At 51.4% G+C, this 27003-nt stretch overlaps 2 protein-coding genes across 19 annotated transcripts in view; both read right to left on the bottom strand.

The window, feature by feature from the left end:
• Nucleotides 1–1086: 1086 nt before the first annotated feature.
• On the bottom strand, nucleotides 1087–19638 carry KCNIP2 (potassium voltage-gated channel interacting protein 2). 10 transcript variants are annotated; one of them, XM_072805595.1, is made up of 10 exons: nucleotides 19290–19636; nucleotides 5924–6019; nucleotides 5020–5073; nucleotides 4210–4334; nucleotides 3743–3812; nucleotides 3502–3572; nucleotides 3263–3370; nucleotides 2973–3077; nucleotides 2773–2835; nucleotides 1087–2463 (listed from the first exon to the last, which is right to left on the bottom strand). In XM_072805595.1, exons 1-10 carry the CDS (start codon nucleotides 19360–19362, stop codon nucleotides 2416–2418), a joined length of 813 nt encoding a protein of 270 aa, XP_072661696.1. In that variant the 5' UTR covers nucleotides 19363–19636; the 3' UTR covers nucleotides 1087–2415. The 10 variants fall into 10 exon arrangements, with proteins under 10 accessions (XP_072661696.1, XP_072661695.1, XP_072661697.1 ...); XM_072805594.1 differs by having other exon boundaries at nucleotides 1087–1524; XM_072805596.1 differs by lacking the exon at nucleotides 5020–5073 and having other exon boundaries at nucleotides 1087–1524; nucleotides 4210–4330; nucleotides 5920–6019; nucleotides 19290–19638.
• Nucleotides 19639–21288: 1650 nt separating this feature from the next.
• ARMH3 (armadillo like helical domain containing 3) overlaps nucleotides 21289–27003 on the bottom strand; it is a 181713-nt gene continuing 175998 nt past the window's right edge. For all 9 annotated transcript variants that reach the window (XM_072805589.1, XM_072805591.1, XM_072805593.1 and 6 more), the window contains 2 exons: nucleotides 25207–25323; nucleotides 21289–23004 (listed from right to left, as the gene is read on the bottom strand). In XM_072805589.1, the coding sequence (XP_072661690.1) occupies nucleotides 22912–23004; nucleotides 25207–25323 (210 nt within the window). In that variant the 3' untranslated portion in view covers nucleotides 21289–22911. The remainder of the gene's footprint in view (nucleotides 23005–25206; nucleotides 25324–27003) is intronic.

Genomic DNA, 27003 nt, shown 5'->3' with positions numbered 1-27003 from the left:
TCTAGTCTCAATCCTCCTATAAACTCAGTAGGTAACCTTGAGCAGGTCCTCCCCACTCTTTGGGCCTGTTTCCTTTGCTGTACAATGGAAAGCTGAGAAAAATAGTAGACCACAGTTTTTGTTTTTGTTTTTGTTTCTTTTGTTGTTGTTGTTGTTTACCACAGGTTCTAAACTTAGGTCCATGGCCAGGCTTCAGAGATACAAAAATATATGAAAAACTGTGCATGTTTTTTCTTCTGGACAGTAGACCCACAAATTTCATCAAATCCCTCAGAGGGGCTGTGACCCAAAGAAATCCAAGGACTTGTGGAGCAGACAGTTGTGTGATAATGTGAGCAGGGCACCCAGATGACAAAATGATGGATTCTGGAAGTAAAATTTTGCTTTCTTGGACACCATACTCTCCCTTGACCTTGTCAATGTGTACAGTGATGGAAGAGAAGGCCTAATCCTTCTTTTATGGATGGTGAAGCTTAGTCATCGCATAATGGTGCCCTAGAGAAAGGATGGGAGGCCAGGCCTATCACTGATGGCCCCTCTCCAGAAACAGAACAAAGAAAGGCAGCCATTCCACATAAGAAGTCTTTATTGCCCTTTGTGTTATTTGCTCCATAGTGCCTGGGTCCACCCCATCTGATCTCTCATTCTTGGCTGGAGTATAGACAGAATCTATGTCCATACTGGAGGCAAGGTTGGATGTTTCCACAAAGGAACTTTCATTAGCAACTAAAGGAAATCCTTCCTCAAAAGAAAGCACTTTGAGGTTAACTAAGATGTCTGTAAATTAGAAATTCTTGATCCAACTTGTCAGAATGTCTAGCCAAAAGACAGCTGGCTTGGCATAACCTTTGCCACATTAATACCCTGTCTCTCGTCTCCTCTGCAGATGTGGGAGAGAGATTCACATGAGGACCTCTCTGAGGTCAGGTAGGTCTCCAACTCTTACAGAACCTGCATCTCAATCTCCTACCAAGGGTTGGCTATGCTACTTTCTTTGGCATCTAAAGGGCAACAGGTGCAGGGGTTAGTGTTGTGAGGTATGTATGGATGGAGCAGGAGGGACAAAAAGGCAGAGACAGCAGCCTGTGCATAGCCATTGTGTTTTATTGGATCTAGTGTATTTTTTATTTTACAAAATATACAGAGGAGCCCAAAATGCAAAGCAGTCAACAGTGTTCAGATGGGAAAAGGGGCTCCCTCAGGGCCCTTCCCCTCAGATCCTGACTGACTGGGAGGGTGAGCTAAACAGAACGAGCAGGTATATTAAAGGGTGGCAGCATGGCAAGAGTAGTCCCTGTCTTCTAAGTGTGTACAGGGGCATCTCTGGGTAGATTGAATAGAGTAAGAAGAGACCCTATATAGGAATTGAAGAGGCTATGTGGGGGGTTGGGATAGAGCCTGGGCAGATCAAAGATTCTAGTGAATGCCCCCACACTGGGTTCAGATGCTATGCCCACTTCCCTCCTTCCCCTTTCTTCTAAGGCAGCCACTGGATGGTCCCTGACTCACTCCATGCCTCCAAGTCTAGAAGAAATGGTAAATGAAAACTTAAGTTGTAGCCATCAGAGAGGGTAGGCTGAAGCTTTGGCAGGTATCAGCTGGGAGATCTCCCACTCATATTCCCCTGCTGCTGCCACCACCCATACAAACAGGAAGGAAGGAGAGGAAGGAATTTGAGGCATGAGCCAGACATCAGGATCTCAGGCTCTCTTGGAATACTGAGGAAAGTACGGACATTTCTGGGGCATTTCCAAGGAGACAGAGTCTTCCAAAGAGCCTGGAATTCATATTCTGATAGCCTGGGTTGGCAGACCTATGGGGCTCAGAGCTATAGTCTGGCATGCCTGAGCTGTCACTGACAAGCACTAGGCCTTTCTGCATTTTACCCCAGCCTCCTATGACCTAACCACCAGGCTCAGGCCTAAGATTTCTCTCCCTACATTCTTTTCCTCCTCCTACAAGGCTCTCAAAGGTCCTGGTCTAAAAGGTCAGTCAGTGTGGAGGACAGAGCAGACTCTCTGAGAAGGAAATCTTAGAGGAAATGCATATGAGATCAGGGATAAGGAAAGCACCATAGCAGGAGACACTTTGTCTAGTGTTGTAGTTTCTAGAGTGGGAATGGAAGGTGGAGAACCATTTATTTCCTATAGCAGGGGCATCCTCAGCACTGAGTGTCAGGCAGGAAGGGGGTGGGAGCTGTTGGGAGTTGGGAACACCCCACAGATACACTCTGCCCATGCCCTGGCCCCTTTAGCTCCAGCAATCTGGACCACTGAATCCCCAGGCTCTTAGATTCCTACAGCCCCCAGGGCAGGGCTAGGATGAGGACAGACCTGGGAAGAGAAGGGTGAGTTCCACCTGGACTAGAGCTAGAGTATGGTCCCCCCAGGACAACTGACCCCCTTTCCTGGGGAGCTAGATGACATTGTCAAAGAGCTGCATGGACCTCATGATGTTCTCGTCCTGTAGCCATGGGGTGGGAGAGGCAGATTGGAGAGAGAGAGAGAAATAAAAAGAGCTTATCAGGGACACAGAGAGGGACATTCATCTGAAATGGGGACATTCAGAGATGGAGAGAGGCAGCAAGGGAGGAGACACCCAGAGAGACCTGAAAGAGGGAAGGGACAGGCATCCCCAAGTTGCAAAGGAACAGAACTTGGGGGTGTGGGCAAGTTAGGGAGATGATACTCTGCCCAAAGGAGCTTTTTTCCTACATCACTGAATTGGACCCTGAGTCCAGATCATGGAAATGTGGAGGGCAGGGGCCTGTACCTTTTGGCAAGACTCAATGAATTCCTCAATGGTCACCACGCCATCCTTGTTCCTGTCCATCTTCTGCAAAAAGGTAGTCAGGTAGAGAGAACAGGAGGGATGACAGGAGAGAGGCAGGTAGAACTCAGGTAAGTTCTCTGCTGGGACCTTGCCTCCTTCCCTACACTCCAGAACCCTCCAGCCTACCCAGTCCCAGGCACCTGGAAGAAGCTCTCCACGTGCTCCCTTGGGGCCTCCTCTCGGAGTGCAGGATACGTATACTTGCCCATCATGTCATAGATGGATTTCATGATATCAAGCATTTCCTGTTAGGCCAAGGGAGAAAAGGATCCCTCTTCAGAGCCTCCAGTCTCCAAATCAAGAGGATTAGAGCCCACGGCAGACCCCACCCATTGCTGGGGAAGCATATGTTGGTCAGGTTTTCCTCCTCAGGGCCCTTTGCACCTCCCCACACACATGAAATCTCTCCAGCTCTTCAGTTGTCCCACACCTCCTTGGTGATGCAGCCATCCTTGTTGAGGTCATACAAGTTGAAGGCCCAGTTTAGTCTGTCATCTATGGTTCCCCGAAGAATCACCGACAAACCAGCCACAAAGTCCTGGGAAGGAGACAGAGAGGAACTGTATTTTCAAATACCCTTTACCCAATCCCCAGTCTGGGTTTGGCCTGTGGATCCTGGCCCTGAAGCCTCAGGAAACAGGCTTCCTTGGCCCACCTCCTCCAGCTCACCTCAAAACTGACAGAGCCATCATGATTGGTGTCAAAGGCATTGAAGAGAAAAGTGGCATATGTGCTGGAGTCTGTAAAGATAAGTATGGAAAAGTTTGGCTTTCAGACAGGAAAGGGCTTGCTATGGCTATGGGGTTCCCCAAACCCCTCTTATCACTTGGCATTCCCAGGCCCCTCCAGAACCCTCTCCCCAACTCAGCCTAGATGGACAGCTGCTTCCTCTCAGGTCTTGTCCCCTCACCTCCTTGAGGAAAGAACTGAGAGTAAATCTGCTTGAAGTTCTCCTCATTGACAATTCCGCTGGGACATTCCTGGGAGGTGGGGGGAGAGTTAGAAACCAGACTGAGGGCAGAAACAAAGCCCCCTTCCACTCACCACCACCTACTCTATGCCAGACTCCCAGAGAAAGCAAATCTTCCTGTCTCCAGGGGGCTAACCACGCAGTTCTTTTAGGGAAGGCAAGACTTCTCAGTGCACAAGTTTAAACACAGAACTCACCAGCAGGGCGGATTTACAGGCTCTGCCTGGCCTCAAATCCGCCAGAGCCTCCCGCTAGAAATCTGGTCTATGGGGAAGAGGGGGGCCCCTCCTCCTCCCTCTCACTCCTTCTCATACCCCTAAAGCATCCAGGCCAACCAACCTTAGAAGTCCAGGATAGGCCCCACCCTTCCTGCCCCACCCCTCAGTTAGGTCTTCCTTTGCACTCACATTCTTGAAGCCCCGGTACAGGACTTGCAGTTCCTTGCGCGTGAACTTGGTTTGCTCCTGCAGCTGCTCCAGACCCTCTGGCCGGTGACACACCGTGGACAGTTCGAACTCATCCTCCACGCTGTCTGCGGCGGGGGGGTGGGGGGGTGGGGGGTGGGGGGGGGCGGCGGGGAGGGAGGCAGTGGAGGGGGGGACAACCGCGCCTCAGGCCCGGCCTCCACCACCCCTCTTCAAAACCACCCACCCACCCATCCTCCCCATAGCCAACACCAGACACCAGCCTGCCAGTTCCCTGGACCCCGGTCTGAGGACATGAAGGCAAGATGCTGGTCAGCTTCCAGATCTATCAGTTGGCTGCACCTATGGGCAGGCCTAGCCCCAGAACCAGGGGTCCGACTCATCGCTGGTCCCCGGGCCCTTGATCCCTGCTTCAAGGGGAAGGCCCCTAGCTCCATCTTCCTCCCAGAAAGGGAGGAGTAGAAAAACGGGTTAAAGAGGAAGCGTCTGGGGATCTAGGCTCCGCCTACCCTGATCCACTCTGATCTGGCCAGCGGCACACTTGCCCCGCCTAGACCCTTCCCTCCAGCCAAGCTCCTCCTATCCCAGCCATGCTCGAGCCATGCCCCGCCCAGCTCCAGCCAAGCCCATCCAGACCCCACCCCTACCTGACACCAATAAACCTTAGTTAAGGCTTCATCCCTGGCCGCATCTCAGTCCTGCCCCAGTTCCCAACATCCAGTCCCCAGGCAAGTGCCCCCACCCCACGCGCCCGAAGGCCCGACCCCCGCCCCCACCAGGACAGTAAGTCACCTGGGTCCAGCGGGCGGGGTCTGTGGGGGCGGAGGGAGGCTGGGACTGCTAATGCTGAAGGGAGCGAATTGTCACCGAGAAAGTGGAAGACCCGGCCAACTGCAGACACACACCTCGGCCCTCACACTCAACAGCAAATCTCAAAGACCTGCGTGTTACGATGCACACACACACACCCAGCCCCGCGCACAGAGGCACACACAATGAACAAGCATAGACACACACGGAACAGACCCCACGCACACATGCTTGTGGGACTCACGCCTGTCATTTCCCCAATTCTACCCCCATGTGGTACCCAGTGGAATCAAACACAATGACACCCTCAAATAATAACTACAAAATGGGCCTCCATACATTCAGTATAATCCTATGGGCTGGGCAAGGCCCAACCGAGGAAATAGGCCTCAGGAGACAAAGTGAGGCCACTCAAGTGGGGACTGGCTGGGACTAGAAAACCCAAGGATCCTGGCATCTGGATGAAGGCGGGCTCCATCCTCTGCACCTGCATCCATCCAGGCAGGGCAGGGGCCACATGCCCCGGGCAGGGCGGCCACAGTCGCAGCCACCAACCCAGATAAGCCACGCACAGACCTCGTAGCAGTCTGTGTCTCGATCGGCCACATCGGCCATACCCACAGTCTCAGGCCTCGTGCCCTGCCACACCGGCCACACCCAGGCACCCGAGGCTCCCTCAGACACTTGGGCCCCGCCCCCCAAAGCCGGCCCCGCCGGCACCCTCGGCTTCCTCCCAGCACCTACTAACGCCCTCTCCACCCTCGGGCCTGCCAGCACCCACCCCCTCACTGGTCACGCCCACACACACGCAGGCCCACTCCTGTCACACGGGTCACACCCCGACACAAACGGGCCCCGCCCCCGGAAGCACAGGAGAGGCACTTGCTTTCACTGACTGAGGGCAGGGCCTGGGGCCCGCAGCAAGGCAGCAGCTTGAGGAACCGCTGCTTCAGCGCTTTTTTAGTGGGCCCTGGAGGGTGGCCTGGGAAGAGAGAAGACCCCAGGAAGGCACATTAACCCCTACTGTCCCTCCGTTCCCCTCCCCACCATCGCAAATCGACCCTGAGGGGAAGGGGTGTTGGGAGGGGACTGGATGAGAATGGTAAGAGTAGCTGGGGCTGGGTTAGGGAAGCACAGTGGGTTTCACAGGCATAGAAAGTCCACTCGGGCATCTTGTATCATGGGACGCAGCTGGGGACAATGAGGCCACCAAGGGGAGGTAGCAATGGCCTCAGTGCCTGTTGACCCAGTGCCCTTGGCTCCAGTGCTATAGGTGGACCTCTGAGGGGAGGTCTGGGTAGGAACTGCCTAGGTAGGAACACCTCTGTCTCTGTCTCTGTCTCTCTCTCACACACACACACATAGACAAGTGTGTATAGTGACACATAGAATGATAAATCATAGTGATGGATGCCATACAAGGACAGCTTGATACCCAGCAACTCACTCAAACCCAATGATCTAATTAAGCAGGCCCCAATACATGCGCACGCGTGCACACACACACACACACACACACACACACAAGTACACATTTTCGTGTAGTATCCCTTAATACAAACATATACAAATGTGGCCTAGGAAAAGCATAAGCCATACACATGAGGACCCACATAGGCCATCTTACATTGCAGTGTGATCAAATCATACAAAAACACGTGGGATATTACGACATGGTGTGCTAAGGACACTGCAATACACTGTGACCCTATAATATTATGACACATATCAAGATCACGACACATACCCATATCATATTGTGACTTATGTGTCCACGGCACCCAGATACCTAAGACTGCACATCACCAACAGAATCCATGTTTGTTCTTCCCACCTTTCCTTCCTATAATCCCTCATTCCAAGGCACCTAGAATCTCCCTGCCAGTGGAACAAAGTTCCTCATCAGTTAACTCACTCATTCACGCTAAAAGTGTGTCTCCTCCCATGTCTTTGAAGGTGACATGACAGCAAGCAATAACAGACCTTGGAGATGAGTATTTTGGTGTAATGTAGGGCTACTGACCACGGTTCCCCTCACTTCCCCTTATTTACACCGGTGTCCTACAGCTCTAATTGTATCCCAGGGAGAGGCTATGTGTTGGTGTGCCTGTCTCCTGGCAGCGCCCACCTCCAGACTCTAGGGCCAGAGCCCACAGGGTTCTAGCACACTGACTGAAGTTGGCCTGGGTCCGTTCCTGGAGGGGCCCAACTTCCTTAGGTTGTAGGTTACTAGGGCACCCCAACTCTTACGTAGGCCCCGCCCCCCCATACGAGGCTCCACCCTTGGATCAGGCCCTGCTCCCAGGAGGTAACTGCTTTGAGTCAAGGCTTCCCCCTCCAAAACGTCCTTTCTTCCCCTCCCCCCACAGAGCTATGGAGAGGTAGGAGGGAGACCGTGGGCTGAGTGGGGGATCGATGGCGGCCTGGCCCCCAGCCCAGGGCTCCATTAGCCCCGACTTTGGTTTCCCGAAGCCGGATTGCGCCTGGGGCCTCCGGTGGTGTGTCGAAGCTGGACTGGGAAGGGCGGGGAGTGGGGTGGGGAGTGGGGGTGGGGTGGGAGGGAGGAGGGCTGCACCCCCGCCTCTCCCAACCTCCTGGTCTTCTTCACATCTCCGAGGCCCCCCAGACCCCCCTCCCACCATCCCCTCCCTGCTCCCAAGACTATCTCCTCTAGGCTCTCCTGAAAGGTGGTAAGGGAAAGGGCTGCCTTTAGCCTACAGGACACCTAGGTTTCTTAGATGACCCCTCTTACCACTGAACAGTCTAAAGGGCATGGCAAGTCAGAGCCAAACTGACTTCATCTTTTCAGAACTGGATGAACCCCAGTTGATCTAAGACCAACCCTTGCTCCCCACCCCACTCTGATAATGCAGCAGAGGACAGAAAGTAGGTTGGGGGTTTCCTGCTTTTACTGAACCCTAGAGCAGACAATTCATTGGCTACTTCTCTTGTCTCCAGCTCCCTTCACATCTTTCAGTTCTCCCTGGGGTCTGCCCTAATAGCCCTCCTATCATGGTTCTTGTCTATGTTCCTTTCCTGTTCCTGGGGGAAATCCAGAATAGCTGTGCTATGGAGCTGCACAGTTCTTGGTGTGAAGAGGAGGGAGAGGCCAAATCTCTCTGGGGGAGGCAGAACATGGTCCCCTCTCTACCTCCAATATCACTCTCCCCACTAGATTTTGGGGTGATGTGGAGAATGTCCAGGCCCTGGAAATCCTGAGAGAAACTTGGAGTGGCAAGGGGGCTTGGGAAGCAAGGTCCCTGATCTGTTCTATGCCTTACCCTCCTGCCAGAGCTGGTCTATAAATGTCTCATTCAGTGTTCCTCCTCCTGTTCCTCCTGATCCCACCCCCATTCCAAGCCTTGAGTATGAAGCTGGTATTTCCTCAGGGAACTCTGGGAACAGCCACACACACAATCCAGTACCCAAAGCGGCCCAGCCACACAACCTGTCCCCCTCAAGCACAGTCATATTCACCATCTCACAAAGCCACACACCCTATCCCTCTGACACATTAAATCACATCCCTGGCACATACAAAGTCTCACACAGTCACACACTTTGTTCTTTTTCACACAGATGAACACATGGTCACACCCCCTGCACCTCTCGCACAGAATCCATGCACACTCTACAACTACACATGCAAGGATGGAGGTATGGAGAGTCACTCACACATGTCTTCAGAGCCACTGTGGGGCCCTGGCCCCAAAGGGACTCCCCAGAAGTCTGGTGTTTTCTCAGGAACTCTGGAACCTCTTTCTTCTACTCCAGATAGTCCTGCCTGTCTCCAAACCTCTCCTCAGTCTCAGATGGATCTCCCTCATCTCCATACCCCAGTCCTCCCATGCTGTGCCCCTCAGCACCCCCCCAAAACACCCTGGCCCCTGGCCTCCTCTCTTCACCTTCCCCAGAAGCCCCTCCCCCAGACCCACTCCTTGAATTTCCTTCTTTGCCTCTCAGATGTCCTGTTCCCCAAGCACCTGTCCTTACCTCCCCCAGATGCCCTATCCCATCACTAACATGCTTACCCCCTGCCCCCAGTCATAAAAACAGAGTAACCTCCTCCCCAGCACTGCTGGGCGGCTGCTCCTCCAGTCAGCAGCCCAGACATAGCCAGACACCTGGGTTACCTTCCAAGGAGACAGGCTCAAAGAGGCCAAACTGCTCCAGGACCTTGACAAACAGAGCGAGGACCACAAGCACAGCAACCATCTCTAGCCCCTCCAGGTTCATGGTGGGCCTGGGGCATGGCCCCCACCAGCTGAGGCTCAGACACACTGGCAGCCCTCCTCACACCTCCTCCCCCTCAGGCTCCCCAGCCTGAGTAGGACCGCCTGCAGCCTCCCTCCCCCTCTCCCTCCCAGGATCTCCTCCCTCCCCCGCCCCCTCACCCCGCCTCTGCCCCACAGCCTCCCAGCCACAGCCTCTTCCTCTTCACAGGGCTACTTCAGCCTACAGACTGGCATCTTCTCAGGAGCCTTTGGCCAGGATATGGGCCAGAAAAGGCCAGGCCAGAGGAGGAAAGCAGTGACCTGCCTCTATCCCCGAGGACAGCTTCCCCCAGACACTTTATGGCTACTCAGTGCCAAAGGGAGGGGGGCAGAGGGAGGAGCTATGCCTAGGGAGAGGGCAGGGAAGGGCAGTGTAAGTGTCTGTATGTGTGTCTGTATGTGTACGAGAGAAACTATGAGTTACACATGTATAAATTAGAGATATATGTGTCAGAGTATATTATAAGTGTCTGGGTGTTTTCTTGTGTGTATTCCTGTGTCTGTGTGGAGAGTAGAGTATGAGTTTCTCCTCTTATGTGTATCCCTGTGTGTGGTTTACATGTGTATGTGTCTATCATATATGGGTGTGTGTCTTGTATATCTGGGTAAGTGACCTGGCTGTCCATGGTATGTGTGTGTGAGTGCACTGCAGTATTTATGAGTGTGTATGGGATAGGAAGTTTATCTGTTTAGCAGGGCTGTGGGATGTCGGTCTGAAGACTGGTAGTATGGATGTGTCCTATAATAAGGAGTATGGGTCTAGAGTGATTGTGTAATTGTATCCGCGTGGAGCCGGATGAGGATATAAGTAGGGAGAAGGCAGTGACCTCTCCAGTCAGGAGGACACCACCAACATCGATCCATGGTTGCCATGGAGACTGTGAGGCTGGAAGCACTCTTTCCACAGGCAGGGAAACTGAGGCCCATGGGAAAGAAAATTAGGTCCAACAGCCTGGGCAGGAAAAAGGCTGGTTAGCCTTCTTGTGACCTTCCGGGGAGGGGACTTACGGTGGTTACCTTTGAAACCCACAGATTCAGGTTCCTTGGGAGAGGAGAGACCAAGCTTCTTCCTTCCTCCCACCCAGGATCTGCCAAAGCTTTGCCTGCTCCTTGAAAAACGTTACTGAGCTGATGGAGAAGTCCAGAATTGGAGGGAAGTCTGTACCCTCCAAGGAAGTGGCCCACCCTCACCTCCCCCCATCATTCCTAGAGCCCCTCCCCCATCTTCCCTTCTCCTTGTTGGTGTGTGTGGGGGGTGTTCATGTTTGTAGGGGTGAGGAGAGGCCTGCAGAGCCAGTGAGCCAGAGACAAGAGCCTCTGAACTCCTGCCACAGCTGGTAAACACTGAGCACTCACTATGGGCTAGATAATACATTACGTTCTTACAGAGTTGATCATGTTTTTTTCTTTTTTAAAAAAATCAATTTAAATTCAATTTAGTTGAAATACAACGTATTATTGGTTTCAGCGGTAGAATTTAGTGATTCATCAGTTGCATATAACACCCAGCACTTATTTATTATTATTTTTTTTTTATGATAGTCACACAGAGAGAGAGAGAGAGGCAGAGACAGAGGCAGAGGGAGAAGCAGGCTCCCTGCACCGGGAGCCCGACGTGGGATTTGATCCCAGGTCTCCAGGATCGCGCCCTGGGCCAAAGGCAGGCGCCAAACTGCTGCGCCACCCAGGGATCCCAACGCCCAGCACTTATTACATCAAGTGCCCTCCTATCATATTTTTTTAAGTAATCTCTACACTCAACATGGGGCTAGAACTTACAACTCTAAGATCAAGAGTCACGTGCTTTTCTAACTGAGCTAGGCAGGCACCCCGAGACATGATCACATTTAATTTTCACAGTAGGGCACCTGGGTGGCTCAGTGGTTGAGCATCTGCCTTTGGCTCAGGTCATGATCCCAGGGTCCTGAGATGGAGCCCCACATCAGGCTCTCTGCAGGGATTCTGCTTTTCCCTTTGCTTATGTCTCTGCCTCTTTCGTGAATAAATAAATAAAAATCTTTAAAAATATAATAGTTTTCGCAGTAAGTGTATGAAGGCAGTACCATTATCCCTACATCACAGGTAGTGAAACTAAAGCTAAAAGAGGTTAAGAAAATCACCAAGATCACTAAGTGTCAGAGCCTCAGTTTTAACCCATTTCACCTTGAGCCTGTGCTCTACACCTTCACACTACACTGGCTCCCTTCTTAGACAGCCTGCCCACTCAGGAGGCCCAGTTTTGGGGGACTGACCCCAGAGGGAGCCCTCCTGCCTTGTCCAGCCCTGGGATGAATGTGTCTCAGCTCCAGCCACTGGGTGGAAGTCCAGGTGGGGCTATCCCTACCACTTCATTTGAAATTCACTGATCTGCAGTTCTACATGGCCACCACTGGGGGTCAGGCATCCATCTCACATCCTATTTTACCCCTTCCTAATCCTCCACCCCCAAACAACGGGAAGTGTGGAAAGGATGGGAAGAAGGGTGCACCACAGGCAGGCTTGGTCCTCTGCTTGCCCCTCTACCCCCTCCTCCAGGAAGAAGTCAACCTAGGGGAGTGCTTTTGGTTTCTCACACCTTAGACATTATAGGTTTACAGATGTAACCAGCAAATACTTCCCCATCAACTATCTACATTCCACAGCTGGCATTTAATTCCCCCTCCCCTTCCAGACTGGTTGGCCTCCTCACTGTCCCCCAAACACATCAAACTCGGTGCTATCTCTGTGCCTTTACTCCTGCTATGAATGCCCTCCTTTCTGTTCTCCTGTTCTACAGTTCTTACCTAACAGGACATCCAGCCCTCAGTACCTGAATTTCTAGTGAACTCAGTGTTGGGCCCTCAAAACGTAGCACCTAATTCTATAATGTTATTAAGTAGGAATAGTAAAAGGAGGCAGCATAGCATGGTAGGTAATAGTGTGGGCCAGACCAGAGTACCAGATTCCTTGGGTTCAAATCCTGGCTTTGTCAGAGCAAGTTTCTTAGTTCCTTCCTTCCTTCCTTCTTTCTCTCTCTCTCTCTCTCTTTCCTTCCTTCCTTCCTTCCTTCCTTCCTTCCTTCCTTCCTTCCTTCCTTCCTTCCTTCCTTCCTTCCTTCTTTCTTCCCTCCTTTCCTTTCCTTTCCTTTCCTTTCCTTTCCTTTCCTTTCCTTTCCTTTCCTTTCTTCCTCCCCTCCCCTCCTCTCCTCTCCTCTCCTCTCCACTCCTTTTTTTTGTATATTTTTTTTTATTGGAGTTCGATTTGCCAACATATAGCATAACACCCAGCGCTCATCCCATCAAGTGCCCCCCTTGGTGCCCATCACCCAGTCACCCCATCCCCCCCCCACCTCCCCTTCCACTTGTTTGTTTCTCAGAGTTAGGAGTTTCTCATGTTCTGTCACCCTTGTCAGAGCAAGTTCTTAATCTCTGTGTGCCTCTGTTTCCCATCTCATATGGTCTGGGAGGGATCAATGAATATATGGAAAGCTGTTAGAATATCTCTTGGCACAGAGTAACTGTGAAGTGTTTGCTACTGTTATTAACAACATCTCCCTCTACTTACATTTCTAAAACTCTTCATTAACAAAGTATTTCCACAAACATTGTTATCTTGATGGCTTCTCATGACAACCCTATGAGGTAGAGTGAATAGTATTGTGCCCATTTCACTGATGAGGTAAACAAGGTCTATAGCAATAAAGAGACTTGCTTGAGGTCACCTCGCTAAGATCTTTCTGGATCAGTTCTGTTTCCTCAATTAGATTCCAAGCTCCTAAAGGGCAAAGTTGTTTAAAAATTAGACTTACATAAATTGAATGCCAGGTTCTGATCTGGTGCTTGTGGAACAAAGGTAAACTAAGCAAGGTTCTCGCTTCCGCTGGGTAGGGAGAGACAGCCCATTGAGAGAACTATAAGGCTTCTATTCATTCAAAACATATTTAGTATGTGTCTACTATGTTGTAGGAACTGTTCTAGGCAGGGCATGGAATGAGCTATAAAAGCTTGTTTAACTATAAAAGCTCTCTAACTGGGAGGCCAGGAAAAACTGGGAGAGGGTATTTTTTGGGCTGGTTCTTGAAAGATGGCTAAATGTCAACAGTCTACCTTAACAAAGGGGTCAACAGTTATTGAGCACATTTTGTGTTCTGGATACTTTCACATATTGTCTCAGTCCTCATAATTAACCTGAGAGGTAAGGTCTATTACTCCTGTGTTTACAGCCAACATGGTCAGAATGAGTAGTAGTATACCCATTTTGCAGATGAAAGAATTGAGGCTCAAGGAAGTGATTTTCCCAAGATAGCAAAGATGATGAAGGATGGATCAAGATTTAAACCAGGAAAAAAAAAAAAAGATTTAAACCAGGATCAAGGATCTGTCAACCTGTCCTTCCTTTTTTTTTTTTTTTTTTTTTTTTTTTAAAGATTTACAGCCTGTCCTTCCAATGTGTGTGGAAATGTCAAGGAACCTTGGATGACTGTAGCTTACTTTGTGTTGGGGGAGCCATAAATGATAAAACCAAAATGGGTCAGATTCCACGGAGTCTTGAATGCCAAGCCAAACTATCTAGATTGAAGGCGGCAGCATAGCCACGTCTTCTGGTTCTCTGCTGCGATTCACAGATGGAGAAACTGACAACCTTTCAGGCTGTTGCCCTGTCCCTGGACCCTCCTTTTCTGTCTCACACCCCCCACTCTCAACCTTCAGAGACCTTGACCCAGCCTCACAGTGACTCAAGGTTCTAAATCAACCAGGCTTCTGGGGTGTGTGTGGGGGTGTCTGTAAGTGAAAGAGTGAGTTGTTTTTCAGACTCTCCCTTCTCCCCACTCTGAGACCTCTCAAGTCCCAGGGCCCTATGAGAAGATTGCCCAGATCTGTCCTCCCTAAGCATCCCTGTGTCACTTAGTTTTTCCCCAAGGGAGTAAACCCTTAATGGAAGCACTTCAGGCAGAGTGAGGGCTCAAGGGAACACTATCTTGAAGCATTAGGTGGGCCCTCCTGAGGTCCCTCAAATTTCACTGCAGAGATACTCTTACCAATTGTTCATCTCTCACAGTTCAAACCCAGAATAATACTGCCTTATGAAGGGACCCACCCTATGTAGCTGTACTCCTTTCATCTTGTCCTTGATACCCCAGTGAGGACCCCAGCCAGTGAAGACCTCAGAACTCTTCTCTCAGTCCCCAGTCAGGCCAAAGACACAGCAGCCCCCAGCTGCATTCGGTGATTAATGACCTTCCTAGGCTTTGGGGCTATTTTGGGGCCTGGAAGTCATTCCTGCTGTGATTGAGAGCTGGCCTTGCCGGGCTCCAGCCATCTGTCACTGGAGACAGGTCCAAGCAGGGGGCTTGAGGGACACATGCTCCCCAAGACTGCCAAGCATGGCTCTGGCTCAGCCCCATCTCCCCTCCTTCTGGGGAACACATGGCTAGGAGAGGCCTGCCTATATTCCAGGAGCTCAAGAGGATACCATGGAGAGAGCCAGAAAACTACAGGTCCCAGAATGCCACAGGGCTAGGTTGTTTTGTTTTTGGGGGTCAAGTGGGGAGGGCCTTTCCCAGGCAGCCCTAAGGATACCCAAGCAGAGGTGTGTGTAAATCTCAGCAGTACCGTGAGATGATATCCACAATCCTCATGTCATAAATTCCACACATCCCACACCAAGGTACAATCTTGTGTTAGGTACAGAAGTAACTTAGTGTGACTCAGGAACCCTCAAACCAACTTTAAAGTACAATTGCCCAGGTACATGCAGTTTCAGTGTCACAGAATCCCAGAGATATGCAACCCCCAGGATGCACAGCCCCAGTGATCACAACCCGAGTGATGCATAACCCTGTTCATACAGACTCCCAGAGATAGACAAAACGGTGACATACAATCCTTATGCTACACAAGTCTATTCATCCCACAGTTCATGAACTCCCTAACTGACTTTAAGTTGGTCCAGTCCTACCTCAGTATTCCTTCTGGACAGTGATCCCAATCATCTTAAGATCCCATTAAACCAAGTAATTTAGTAAAGGGTTCTTGTGTCTTTTCCCTGTTCTGCTGCAAGTTTCCTCCATTTATCCCTGCAAGGGGCCTTGCCCCTTATATCCACCTGCTTAAGTCCCCCTCCTTTATCCTCTGTGAGAAGTCCTGCCTCACACCCTCCACCATTTGAAGGACCATGATGTCCCCAATCCCTATCCTTTCCTCTTTGGAGACTCCTATCCTCTACCTTCTCGGTACGGTACGTGACCTTATCCCGAGCTCTACTCTGTCAGGGATCTTGCCCTTTAAACCCTCTCCTTTGAGGGATCCTGCTCCCTCCATCTCTGTGAGGGGCCCTTCCCCTCCCCACCTCTGTAAGGCTCTTATCCCACTTCACTCACTTTTCGAAGGGTCCAGCCCCTTCCTCCCTTCCTCATACCTGGCGACAGCGACCCAGTCACCAGCTGGTAGAGGGATCTCGCTGCCTGCCCCAACGGGCTCCGGCACCTGCGGGGGCATCGGTTCATGATTCTGCTGAGAGCTCACTGGCCAAGCTCCGCCCCCAAGGCCCCAGGGCGGTCGTGTCTCCGCCCCCACTCGAGTGGGCGGCGCAGGCGGGCCGGACCTGCGGGACCAGAATCTCTGACCGCAGGGTTTTCTTCCACTCGCCGGGCCGCACAGGGGAACGCACCGCGGCCCCCATCGTCTAAAGCACCTATCCTCACCCAGTTCCTAGACTGGGCTAGGCGGGGCACGGGGGTGGGGGAGGGAAGGGACGGACTCTCCTCACAGCCTTCTCTGGGAATGTTTTCTGGATTTCTAGTGGGGAGGGTAGGCACCCACGGGTTTTGAAAAAGGAGCTGGGGGAGGGGATAATGAACCTTATTCTTTATTGCCCCTCTTCAGCCCTGCCTTCTCTGCCTGTCGCACACCTCCTCCTCCCAATTTGGCACGGAGAAGTGAAGGGGATAAGCAGGACACAGTTGTCATGGCAACTTCCCACACTTCCATACTTCTAGACCAATGGGAGAGCAAGAGGAAGGAGGAGGAACTGGGCATCGTAGTGGGGTGGCAAAGAAGAGGCTGCTCTGAATTCCTTTCTCTCATAACTTTCTGCTTTGTGTCCCTCTATCTTGCTCCAGTGGGTTCACAGATTCTCCCATTGTATGCTGGCTGCCTGCCAAATGCATGAAGAAGCTCTCCTCGCCTCAGTCTCAGTCCCAACCCTTTGCAGGACTCCTTTCTATAGGGCTGTACCCAAAATAAACCCTTCCAGGACCCACTGACGCCTTCAAACTGCTGGGACAGCCTACATGAGAGACATAGTTCCACTCCTCCTACTGGAGGATCCTGTATTTTTGGCAGAAAATTCTACATTCACGAGGCAAGCATTACCTCCAATCTCCATGCAAATTTTGCCACTTGATTTGGCGGCGACATCCCCATTTGGAATCAGCTCTGTAAGCATGGCTGCCCTACGACCACACGGGGGCGCCCTAGACTGGGGAAATGATATATCTGACCGGAGGGACCCGAGTTCAGGCCTTGGCCTGCCAGATCCCAACTCTCTACTCGTCATCCCTAGTCCTTGCTTTGCTTCCAGGTTGGACAGGACTGCCACTGATTGCTGCTTTTACTCACCACGCCACACTTCCAAGCAGCCCTGCCAGGCTTGGAAGACCAGAGGGAGTAGATCTGGGGCGGAGTGGAGTTTCAGATTCTCCCCACTCCCCACCAAAAAAAAAAAAAAAAAAAAAATCTCCAGCTTTGGGTCTGGGGGAGTGGGGGAGGTAAGTAATTGGGGTACTCCGGATGCCCTGATAAGTTAAGGACTCCCTATCAGCCTGATGGACCAAAATGACGGAAACCAAAGACTACCCCCATGTCCATCCCAGGAATCGGGCCTGCACAGGGAAGACACTTTGGGAACTAGGACCTCCTGGTAGTACCTCTGTCCTGGAGCGCTCTTCAGCACCTCGGACAACGACTCCCCTTCAGGCTTTAGCTCAAGCGTCTCAGGGCACCCAGCACTTTATCAGGGGGAGTCCCAACCTCATCTGTCTCCTGTTGTAAGATAAGCCCTCAATCGAAAGGAGAGCTCCTGGTAACACTATTTCTACTTTCCAAGTCGTGAGTGGAGCTATCTACAGGAGGATGTTGATGATGAGCATCATTCTTGACACTTGTCAACATTTGACCTATTTCCTTTGGGAGGCAGACAGCAAGAAGTAGTGTTCTCCATTTTAGAGGTGAGAAAAGTGAGACCCAGATAGCAAAAGTAATAGCCCATTCCTGCTCCCCAGGAATACAAGTGCTTCCCCACCTTCACCTAGTCTCTGATTCAAATAGCCAACTGGGGAGGGGAGGATTCCACTAAAGGGGAGAATCAATTAAAACAGGAAACAAACACTGACTAATGTGGTGTTAATGAACGCCCTGGGGCCTTACTACTCTCAAGCATCCTGAGTTGGTGAGAACACAGTTCAAAGCAGAGCTGGACGTTGGAGTCCATCCGAGTCTGAGCCACATCTAGGGCACACCTAGGGCCTGCTTGAGCCAAAAGGCTCTCCCTTCTAGGAGTCTCAGCATAGGAACTAGGGCTTCCCTAGGGTCAATGAGTATGGGAGACACTCTAAAGGCATTAGATCCTAGTTGTCATCCCCATCCTGGAGACTTAACCTCACTCCCCTAAGGACAGACAAGGATCATGGGCTCCCTCCACCTTCCCAACTTGTTTCAGACACAGGAGACAGTCTCCCTCCTCCCATCCATTGTTGGAAGTTCCCGGGCAGGCTGTACAATGAGACAGAAAACACATACGCACATGGAAATGTATACAAGGTAACACAGTCACCTACACAAACACATGGGTCTGCCTACTAAACCCAGAAATATATGCAGGCCCAGGTTACTCCACACTGTGGGAGACAGAGCCTGCCTGGGCAGCAAAGTGGTTTGGGGAGGCCACAAGGCACCTTCCAGGCCAAGTGCTTCTATTTCTGGGTCTGGAGGGGAAGAGGGGATATTTTCCTTCATGATTGGATAAAGTTCTGGGAGGGTTGTTGAGGGCTAAAGGAGCTTCAGTTGAAAGAATGATCTCTGAGTACTTTCTTGGGGGTGGGAGATGATGACCCAACACTAACCAAAAACTCCCCACAAGGGCCAGGCGTTGTTCCTGGGAGCCAGGCTGGGCAGACACTGGTGTCCCTCCTTGGGTCCACCTGGGCTGTTTGTGGAAAATGTGGGGAAGCAGTAAATGTGTGGTAAAGGCCCCCTTCTACACCAGGAAACCAGAGAGGCAGCAAGGGTAAGACATGTCAAGACACTCACAAAAGCCCACAGAAGACATTGCCTCCTACACAATCAGCATGGAATGCTGATATAATCTGCATATTCTCACAATCACAAAACACAATGCTTGCCCCAGGAGGGTCACAGTCATAAAGTCTTACAAAGAGACATACCACCATAAGGTGAAGCCCTGACACATTCTGATAGTCACATGTCACTTCATACAGAAAAGCACAAAGCACAGAGTTGCACATTGAACAGAGACATGGTCAAAACAACTTCATTAGTACAACAGAGTCCTACACAACCTTATTCAAACATCTGACAAGATCATACAATTGCACAGCCAACAAAATCACACTTACCCTATCAATATACCAAGCCTAGGGCACATGGCAACCAGCTGAGGGAGGCGCACACACATATACACACAGACACACACACAAAGAATGACAGGCGCTCACGCACGTAACACCTCCCACTCCAGACACTCTCCTAGCTTTGTGTCACACGCCCACACCTGCTGCCTCTCCCCACCTGCCTGCCTGTCCCCCCACCCCCCACGGTTCCAAAGGCTTTGGACCCCAGTGTCTTGCTGCCCGGAACAGCCTGGAGGGTGCTTAGGAATGGGACAGAGTGTGAGTAAGGGCCTGGCCAGGGTCAGAAAGGCTTAAGGGTCTGGGGGATGGAATCTACATTCCCTCCCACGACCCTTGAGCCCCTGACTCACCTGTGAGCTGGTCATAAGATCCGTCCAGGTCTCGGGAATCGGACAAACTCTCCTTGCGGCCCTGGCCCCGCATGGCCCCCGGCGCCCCCGTCCCGTCCCGCCTGGGCCGTGGGAGGGGGCGCCGGGTGGCCAAGATAGGGCGCTCACACGGCGCCCCCTGGTGGCGTTGCTCGCTGTCTGGGCTGGGGCTGAGTCTGGGATGGACAGGGGTCCCGCTGGGGGTCCTGGGGCAGGAGCAGGAAGCTTGGGCAGTAGGTGAACGCAGAGCCGGAGGCAGAGCGGAGCTAAGCACGGAGCCAGAGCCAAGCCGCCTCTCTCCTCCCGCCCCCTCCCCGCGGCTGTCACCGCCACCTCCCCCCTTTGACGCTGCCGGGATTGGCTCCCCCTACCCCCGCCCCCTCCTCTTTGCAGCTCGGGGGAGGAACCCGGTGAAAGGGTGAGCTGGGAAGTGCGGGGAGGGAGACTGGTTTTCCAGCAACACTACCCCCAAACCTGAAGCCACGGGTTCTGGCGGTGGAGGAGGGAGCAGGACCAGAAAGGACCCACTGTGAGGACCTTCCCCGTCCCAACTCTTAGGCACTCCTTCCCCCACCATCAGCACTGGCCAGGGTAAGTCTCTGAGCTACCTGTCCAGTCTCACATCAGCCCCCATCTTCTCTGTTGTTCTCTTCCCCCATACGGGTCTCCGGGTCTCCGTGCACTCTCACCAGTGCCCACCCTGCTAGGAGGGAGTTAGGGATGCAGAGCATCTGAGAGTCTGTTTTCAGAGCAAAGGTCAGCCCAGCCTCTAAGAGGCTCATCTTAGGCCAGTGGACCACAGTTCTCTCTTCTCTCAGAAAGACCTCAACCCTCAGCCTGCAAGAGCTGTCCCTGAGCCATATTCACAATGAGGGTATCTTCTTCCCTGATCTCAGGAGCCCCATTGGCCCACTGGAAGAAAAGGAAGAGTGAGCCAGGTCAGTTTCTCAGGACTTTGTTCTTTTGTTCCCTTTCTTTTTCCCTTTCAAGTTTCCTGCCCTTCTCTCTTATCACTTGCCCTGTCCTACATTCCTTCTGTTTTCTAGAAGATTTGAGGAGTGACTGGTGTGGGGAATCCAGGTGAGGATACAGAGTAAGAAATGCCCTTGTTTGAGGCCCACCTCCCTTCCCTTAGTTTAGCTCCTTTTCTGAAACCAGGGACTATCACAGAGCTGGGCTGCCACCTGCTCTCCTAAGAATGGCTTCTGAGTGACTGAGCCACTTGTATAACCTTCCCCAGACTCTTTACTGGACTGCTAGCAAAAGAGCCCCCAACCCAAGGAAGGAGAGAGTGTTTGGAGGGCCTGAGTAGTATGGTGGCAGTATCCTATGTGGTCTTCCTGCCTGCCCAATGGCTCCTCTGGAGGAGTAACCTGCTAAGACTGAAACCTTCAGCTAAAGTGACCCCAGCACATTTAATGTCTTCAATTGGATTTAATTCCCAAACACTTGATTCAATTAACTCAGCAGGAATTATGATAGGAATTCAGGCATAGGAGGGGGACAAGCAAGTACAAGGATTATCTTTGGGAGCAATGCCCTAGCTCTCCCCCCGGCTCTGGAAGTTTCTCCACAAACTGGCACGACCTTGGGGGCATGGACAGAGCATGGGCACCTCCTTTGGGGGTTGAATTCTAGATGATGATGGGACTCCCATCTGGAGTTCTTAAAACATATAGGTAAATGGGCCAAAAGATGTGCTTTTACAATGGAGGGCAAGGAGTCTTGCTACTGCTTCATGCCCTTGTTCATTTCATAGGAAAGGAATCTATAAGTAGCAAAGGCAAGGGAAGCTACACCTCTTTGAAGCTAACTGGCTTCCACTAGGGCCAGGAGACTTAGGAGGAGAGGGAGACAGGCAAGGGTGCCCTAGGCAGATGGGACCAGTACCTGGAGATTACTTTAACTCTGTCTTTGAGAAATGAGTTCTGAATAACAGAGATGAAGAAAAACAAATGAACAAAAAACACTAAAAAGACTGTCCCATACAAATCAATTTTTAATAACTTCAACTTGCCACCATCTTCCAGCTCCAACTCCTCTAGGGCTTATCACTGTGGAGAACACTATAGGCCCCAGGCTGAGCTACCCTATCTAGTGATCAGATGACCCAGCCCCTGATCTCTTAGGAATCTGCATCTATACACGGCAGCATGCTGGTGGATTCTCTGGAAACAGTGTGTATTTGTTCAATGTTGGAGCCACAACTCTGGTTCCCAGGAAGGCAAGAATACTAAAGAGATTTGAAGCTAAGTGGAATAGCAGCCAGGGAGGTCCCAGAACTGCTCTCATTGCCAGTTTCCTGCACTTACTCCGAGTCTTCCTATGCTGCTTGTTTCCTGCTAACCTGAGGGCTTTACAAAGTGCTTTAGAAGGGGGGAAATCTCAGAGCTGCAGCTACTCTAAAGGCAGCTGTGGGGTAGGGAAAGCCTATAGTAGTCCCATAGAGGCTGTCCAGAGGAGGAACCACGGGCCAATTTCCAAAAGGCAAGGAGACTTGCCTGTGGCTCCAGCCAGAATGTGGGTAGACAGAATGGCCTCTGTGTGATGCTCACCTGGCCCCTTTTAGATGGAGGGCACCCTGCTCCCAGCAGGTTCTCTCCCTTCCCAGGCACCAGACCACAGCAGGAACAGATTCCTCCCCAGAGGAAATTCTTAGGCAGGCTGGATGTAAACAACAGCCGGGTGAGGGGGCGGAGCAGTGGAGGGGAGCTCAGCAGAGGCAGGAGAGGCTCCCAGAGGAGAAGGTGACTAGGAAGGTGGGGAGGCTGCGGGGAAAGGGAACCAGCAAAGTAGGCACCTGAGGGCTCCGGAAAACCTGTCAATGTTTATTTCACACACACACACACACACACACACACACACACCCTAAAGACAGTTTAAACCAGACTGAAAATGAAAAGCTAAGGTTGTGACCCTATAGTGCTGAGCAATCAGTGGAGTTGGAAGGCCGGGGAATCTAACAGGTACTCCTGGTGCCAAGAATGAAATCCAGAAATTGGTGGCCAGATAGCAGGGCATTGGGCTGATTCTAATCTCCAGTCTCCCAGATTTAGAAAGTAGAAAAAAGGTCCTCTGTTCCTACCTTACCTTGAGCTGAGCTAAAGGTCCTAATGACTGGACAGAGCACCTGCAGGGGCAGGGGACAAAGATTTCAAGCCTAGCTCAGCCCCAGGCCAAAGAAAGCAGAACTGGCTCCATCTACATCAGAGAGTCTGTTTTCAGAAGCCTCGGAGAACCACTGACCCTCAGGATATTGGCATCATCCTAAGACTTGCCTAACAGCCCCTGAAAATTAGTCAGCAGCCACAACTTGTATCAATCAGAAATGTGAGGGGATATTGAGGGAGCCCACACCGGCAGTCCCCACATTCTTGAAGGCTTCTTCCTGTGCCCACCCAAACCCTCCCCAAGTAAGACTATCCCCGGTCTGCCCCTTCTAGCCCCCACAGTCCAAGCTCCGCTGAAATGCAGCCTCCACCGAGAGAACTCGGTATCTGTGTTATTCTCCAGCCTTGGGGACAGCCCTTCTTCCCTCAGTCCCCCTCCAGCCTGGGAGCCTCATGAGTAAGGGCAGTTGGCAGCTGCTCAGATATGCGTGGCCTCAGGAGATAGTAGAGAACTCCTTGAGCAGGACCTCCTGGCTGAGTGTGTGGAAGGCCAGGTTTCTCCGGACGTTGGTGCTAATGGATCGAACCTGGGAAAAGGTTGGGTAAGGAAAGAGGGCATAGGCAAAGAAAAAAATAGGAGAGAGCTGGTTACACACAACAGAGGGCAGTGCCTGAGGGACAAGGCCAAGACGCAGTGTTAACATGTTTCTCTCTTAGGAGATGAACACTTAACAGCTATCATTCGGGCAGGCAAATGAACAAACAGTTCTATGATAAGTGGAAGAAAAAAAGAGGGGCTGAGAGACAGGAACTTTAGTGGAGGTTGAAGAGCATCTGGGTACCCGAAGAGGTAGAAGTAAGCGCAGACACAGAAGGAGGGTGAACTCATGCCTTTGTTTCTGCCTTGGCCATGCAGAGGGGGGGTGGTCTGGTCAGTGGTCTGAGAGGAGAAGAAAACGAGGCCAGAGAATGCATTTCTCATCTTCTCACTCTTTCTTTGTATTTATCTACTTTTCTGTGTTGGAAAGGACACCTAGAGATGCAGCCCCTGTCTGGCATAGATGGCAGGAGTATGATCCAAGGAGGCCAATGACCAGAAGCAGGTCATATAGCTTGTGAATCCCAAGCTTGGGAGTAGGATCCAGGTTTAACTTCCAGTCCAGCACTCTTCCCATACCACAAAGAAGCCCCGCTTCTTTAGAGGAAAGATTTGAGCATATCCCTGCTGTGTCCCCACTGCTCCCCTCACAAGCTTTCTTCCCACAGACTGAGACCCTTGCAGGAAGTGTTGCCTCTGTCAGGGGGGAAAGGACCTGTGAATTAGGAGTCAAACCCCCTACTCTGAGTGGATTCTAGGAGGAATCCATCACACTCTGGAAGGAACACTGTTCATAGGAAATAGAAGTGAATGCTTTGTGAGAGACAAAGTGGAGGAAAAAGGAGAAAAGTATGTGTATCTACTCTGGACCCCAAAGACCAGGGAGCTTTCCTCCAATATGTTTAGCTTTGGGAAATGTAATGAAGTCATCAGGCATGAGGCAGAAGAAAGGGCAGCATGGCAACCAGCAGGCAACTCAAGATCATTAGCTTCAAGCCAGACCAGACCCTCTTTACTCCCTTGTGTCAGAGGTACATATATAAGGAGAACTGAGTCAGGTGAGGCTAGTGTCAATAGGCCAGAGACAGAGCTCCCCTAACCCTCTCCTCCACAACCTTTTTATCTCCAATGACCTTCTCTCTTTGTGAAGTCTGTACCCCCAGTAAAACCCCCACATCAACTTAAAGACTTGCCACGCACCCCATAAAGATGCTCGACTCTGCTCTTTATATTAGTGGCTTCCCCATGTTGCCAAATCACTCACTTCCAGAGCAGATCTTCCTCACCCTGAGGAAGTCCAAAATCTCAGAAATCTCACATCAGCGTCAGAGTTGGGCTGTGTTTAGTACAAGACAAATATCCTACAATCCAGCACCTTCATCACAAACTTGGCATGGGGAAGTAAAAGCTGGGCTGAGGTGTGTTCTGTCCCAGCAGTGGGATGGCTGAGCTATGGGAAGGAGGTACGGTGTGTCCTGGTCTCAGCCTCCAGCCACAATGTTCATGTATAACCAGGCAGGCCTAGCTTTTCCTGAGAGCAGCTCAGAGTACAGGGCAGGAGACAGACCATCTAAGGGGAGAGCCCAGTTCTGTGGTGGTGCTGACTAGAAGATGGAGTAGGAGGCAGAGCAAATGCTCACTGGCTCCAGGTGGCCATGGGTGGGGGCTGCAAGGAAGCTGAGTGATTGGAAAGGGGGGGGGGGGTGCAGGGAGTGAAGACTGGAGAACTAGATTGGGAGGGCAGTCAGACCAGGAGTCAGCTAGGAATTTAGGAAGAAGTGATTGCATAAGGGGGAGAAGAATCAATGACTCTCATTAGTTGCTTGGAGGACAGGATAAGGAATAATGAGGCAGAGCTGCCACTGGGAACACATGTCAAACCCCAGGCCCAGCTGGAGCTGTTCAAGGGCTGTCTCCATGGCTGCAGAAGAGAGATGGGCAATGCTGCCTCAGGCTTCTCACCCTTCTTCGCCTAGCACCAGTACCCTGGGGAATATCTTCCCTCACTGCCTGGTCCTGGTCTTAGAAGAGAAGTTGCATGCCCAATCCCAGCAGACCCCTCAAGTCTTATTTCATCAGCCTTTGGCAAACTGTGGTTGTTCCCTAGATGCCCACCTGCACAAATATCACCCTCTGGCTGGGAAAGGGCCCTCAAGAGACATAGGCAGAGAAGGAGGCAGGGCAGACTCACCAGCTCTTTGAAGAAGGCAGCTTCCTTGTGCTGCTCAGAATAGCGCTCATACTGGTCCAGGCCATCCTGCAGCTTCAGTGTGAGTGTGTCATAGTTGGCTCGTACTACCTCCAGCACCTGGGGAAGGTCAAGAGCCAGGCAGGGCTTAGGCCAAACTCTAGGTCACTTGGTCCCCACACTCCTCCTGCTGCCTTAGTGGGTTGGATTCAATCTGGGGCAACACCTCCAGAGGTCATTCTCACTCACAACTTATTATCCAGAAAAAGGTCTGGCCCCAGAGAGTAATTCCTCAGGTTTTGGGACCATTTTCTAATCTCTTCTATTCCTGGCTTTTCCTGACCCATCCTGCCTGGCCACCAAGACTGTTTACTCTGGGTATGGTAAAAGAGCACAAGAAGAGCTGACAGAACAGTGAGTGTCTGAGCTTAGCAGCATCCTGATACCATAAATGTGTTCTCAGCCATATCCTGCAGCTTTCTTTGGCCAGGTTGTCGCAGTTGCTGAGTAAGACTTTGCCAATGTCTCCTTTTTCCCTTTCTGGGAACCACATTTCTTCAGTCCCGGGATGTTCCTCAGCACCATCTGCCACTTGTTTTCATCTCTCCATGCCAACTCAGTCTTCGTACCCATTGCCTGGCTCGAACTTTTGGGCCTCCCAGCCTTCTGATATAGGGGACACTTTCTTGACAAAGCTAGAGCTAACTGCCATCTTTTGTTCTGTTGAGGGGTCTCTCCCCTTTCTCTAACTTTCCATGGGGGTGGGGGGATTCAGACCTCCACTGACTCCAGGAACCTTGGATCTCTGTGGTTCCAAAAGGAAGTTCTGCTGTGACTTCTGTTCAGACCATGAATTAAAGGCAAGGTCAATTAGAGGGAAAGGCACTACATCAAGATAGAACTGAGGTAGGCAGAAAGGAGAGACCAGGAGATGGAGTGACTGGTCACTGTGGTAATCTGGGTACTAACTATTTTGTAACTTGAAGTGACTAGGGAGGGAAGTCTATGATGTCATGGAGAGCTTCCAGCTCAGTAAGGAACTTGGGAGGAAGGAATGAGGCTAACTCTAACAGAAGGTAAGGCTGAAGAGAATAAACTAGAGTCAGGACTGGTCAAAGGGACTGAAGATGGCCTCCTGAGGGGCAAAGAAGTATCTCTGGGCTGTGCTCACCAATTCAGTCTTCTGCCAGGACACACTTCATTTGGTAGCAAACACTTCTGCCTGCCAAGAATTTCTGAGGGGAGAGTACTGATAGAGAACACAGGGAAGGATGTGTCCTCAAGTTTGGGGGGAAGGGACAGTGAGGGCATAGGTCTGGCCTAGGTTCCAGGCTCAGTTTCCTTTCCTCTAGACATTCAGCTCCTCAAGGACACTCTGCCTAGCTATGTCCCACAGACCCTATTATTGACTGGCTCCTTTGCTGCTAATTCCATTTGTCAGCTCTGTCAGCAGGAGGCCCAGTACTCAGCAATGGTAGTCACCCACAAAATAATCCAGCCCTCTCATGCATGTGGGCTGTGCTTGCCACTGAAATATCTATAAGCCAAGGTATTAGCTCAGAAGTGAATGGCTCAAACCCTGAAAAAAGGAAAATTTCTCCAAGATGGAACTGGCCCCTAGGAACCAGACAGAACAGAGTAACATGTTTTCTCTAACCCTGAACTCTGGGCAGCTTCAGCAATACCTACAATTCAGCATCCTGGGCTCAGCCTTCCCAAAGGGGTATCAGGTAAGACAAATACCAAGCTAAAGCCAATTCTGAGAAGAAGGTGCAGATGTTACATCCTGAGAGTCAGGCC

Source organism: Canis lupus, chromosome 29 (assembly GCF_048164855.1).
Source record: "Canis lupus baileyi chromosome 29, mCanLup2.hap1, whole genome shotgun sequence".
Taxonomy (NCBI): Eukaryota; Metazoa; Chordata; class Mammalia; order Carnivora; family Canidae; genus Canis; species Canis lupus.
This window is presented reverse-complemented; position numbering and strand designations above follow the sequence as displayed.